The following is a 2,465-nucleotide window of genomic DNA, read 5'->3' as shown; positions in this document are numbered from 1 at the left end:
AGGGACCTGCAGGGACTGATGGACAGCAGGCTGGACATGAGCCAGCTGTGTGCCCAGGTGGCCAAGAAGGCCAATGGCTCCTGGCCTGGATCAGGAATGATGTGGCCAGCAGGACCAGAGCGGCTGTGCCAGCACAGAACTGCCCCCTGCTCTGCACAGAGACATTGCTGCTGCAGCTCCAGAGGAGGCAACAAAAGGGGCATCTCTGCAGAAAACTCTGATTGGACATAATTTAGCTCCTTTAAAACCGCCAAGAGCACAGCCCCTAATTGACACAGTCTGTGGCCACAGGGAAGGTGGAGGTGAACAAAATGAGAAATGGCCCAAACAATGACATTTCTTTGTGGAAAACATTAAAATGTAAAACAAAGAAAAAGAACCTCCAAATGGAAAAGAACAAGAAGTATCAAAGATGACTTTTATTACAAGTGATTTGCAAAAATTGGCCAGGAGTTTAATGTCCCTGGAAGCATCCAGTCATCAGTCTCCACAGTGCAGCCTTGAGCTCCTGGTTCCTCAGGCTGTAGATGAGGGGGTTCAGGGCTGGAGGCACCACCGAGTACAGAACTGACAGGGCCAGATCCAGGGATGGGGAGAAGATGGAGGGGGGCTTCAGGTAGGCAAATGTGGCAGTGCTGAGGAACAGAGAGACCACGGCCAGCTGAGGGAGGCAGGTGGAAAAAGCTTTGTGCCGTCCCTGCTCTGAGGGGATCCTCAGCACGGCCCTGAAGATCTGCACATAGGAGAAAACAATGAACAGAAAACAACACAACGATAAACTGACAATAACCACAGGAACCCAATGTTCTCTGAGGTAGGATTTGGAGCAGGAGAGCTTGAGGATCTGGGGAACCTCACAGAAGAACTGGTCCAGGTCATTGCCCTGGCACAGGGGCAGGGAAAATGTATTGGCTGTGTGCAGCAGAGCATTGAGAAAGGCACTGGCCCAGGCAGCTGCTGCCATGTGGGCACAAGCTCTGCTGCCCAGGAGGGTCCCGTAGTGCAAGGGTTTGCAGATGGACACGTAGCGGTCGTAGCACATGATGGTCAGGAGGAAATACTCTGCTGAGATGAAGATCAGAAGGAAAAAGAGCTGAGCGGCACATCCTATGTAGGAGATTGTGGTGGTGTCCCAGAGGGAATTGTGCATGGCTTTGGGGACAGTGGTGCAGATGGAGCCCAGGTCGCTGAGGGCCAGGTTGAGCAGGAAGAAGAACATGGGCATGTGCAGGTGGTGGCTGCAGGCTACGGCGCTGATGATGAGGCCATTGCCCAGGAGGGCAGCCAGGGAGATGCCCAGGAAGAGGCAGAAGTGCAGGAGCTGCAGCTGCCGCGTGTCTGCCAGTGCCAGCAGGAGGAAGAGGCTGATGGAGCTGCTGTTGGACATTTGCTCTGGCTGCACATGGGCACCTGTTCATGGAGAAAGGACAGGGACAAGTCAGGAGAGGCTGCTTGGAGCCAAACCTGGGCCATTCCCTGCAGCTTGTCCTGCTGGGACTCACCCACCCTCGTTCCTGCTCTGGGAAAACCTTCACCCAGGTCCCTCCCTGATCTCCGGTTGTGCTGGCTGAGTGTGCCAGGAGCAGCCAGGCCTGTGCATGGGGGCCCTCGAGGAGCCATCCCTGCCCCCCTGCCCTTGGTTTGTGGCCATGTGGCAGAGGGACAAGGCTGGATATTCAGGATTTTTCATGGAAGTTTCTCTTACTGCAGAAAAGCTTGCTAGCATCTGCACTCCCAGGTCTAACGAATGGCAGGAGCTGGTTTAAGGAATTGTTTTCCTACCCACACATCATTCATGGCTCTCTGAGGTCAGAAATCCCCAGCATTCCTGCTGCACTCAGATTTTTACACTGAGAGATGTGAGAGGCAAAGGATTCCCTGTGGCTGAGGGCAGGTGAGGGGCCGCATGGGCTTGTTCCCCCAGCACTGCTCTGTTCAGCCCCCTCTGCTTCCCTGAGCATCTCCCTGGGCCTGGACATCCCCTCCTGAGAGGTGCCTTGTCCCTGCCAGTGCTCACAGAGCCCATCCCACCCTGTGTGGCCTCGGCCCGGCCCTACAGAAACCTGCCTGTGTGCAGGGCCCTGGCTGGGGCAGGCTCTGTGTGCAGCTGGGCAAGGGCAGCTCAGGAGAGCCCTGCTGGGCCCTGCAGAGGTGATGCTGCTGCTGCCCAGGGCTGAGGAGTGGCTGAAGGCCCTTTGGGAGGCTCCCAGCAGAGACACTGACCAGCCAAAGTCACAGTTCTGGAGTCTCTGTACATGTTCAAACATTCCTTTGATGATCCTTTCAACTGAGAATGTTCTGTGGTTCTGGGATTACGATTCCTGTTCTGCTTCTCTTATCCCTCTGGTGTCTATAATCAAAAGAGATAAAAAGAATCCTTGCAACAGTGTTAGACCAGTAAAAACCAGACCTTTATTGGAAGATTCCAGGTAGCCCAGGGGCACATCCAGCCCCTGATTTCAACA

At 54.7% G+C, this 2,465-nt stretch overlaps 1 protein-coding gene across 1 annotated transcript; it reads right to left on the bottom strand.

Annotated features, from left to right (window-relative positions):
• Positions 1-388: 388 nt before the first annotated feature.
• On the bottom strand, positions 389-1,387 carry LOC144248542 (olfactory receptor 14J1-like). The gene has a single exon (XM_077790652.1). The coding sequence runs from the start codon at positions 1,385-1,387 to the stop codon at positions 455-457; it is 933 nt and encodes a 310-aa protein (XP_077646778.1). The 3' UTR covers positions 389-454.
• Between the last annotated feature and the right edge of the window lie 1,078 nt (positions 1,388-2,465).

Source organism: Lonchura striata, unplaced genomic scaffold (assembly GCF_046129695.1).
Source record: "Lonchura striata isolate bLonStr1 unplaced genomic scaffold, bLonStr1.mat Scaffold_167, whole genome shotgun sequence".
NCBI classification, from domain to species: domain Eukaryota; kingdom Metazoa; phylum Chordata; class Aves; order Passeriformes; family Estrildidae; genus Lonchura; species Lonchura striata.
Note: the sequence above shows the minus strand (reverse complement) of the source record. Positions and strands in the feature narration are given on the sequence as shown.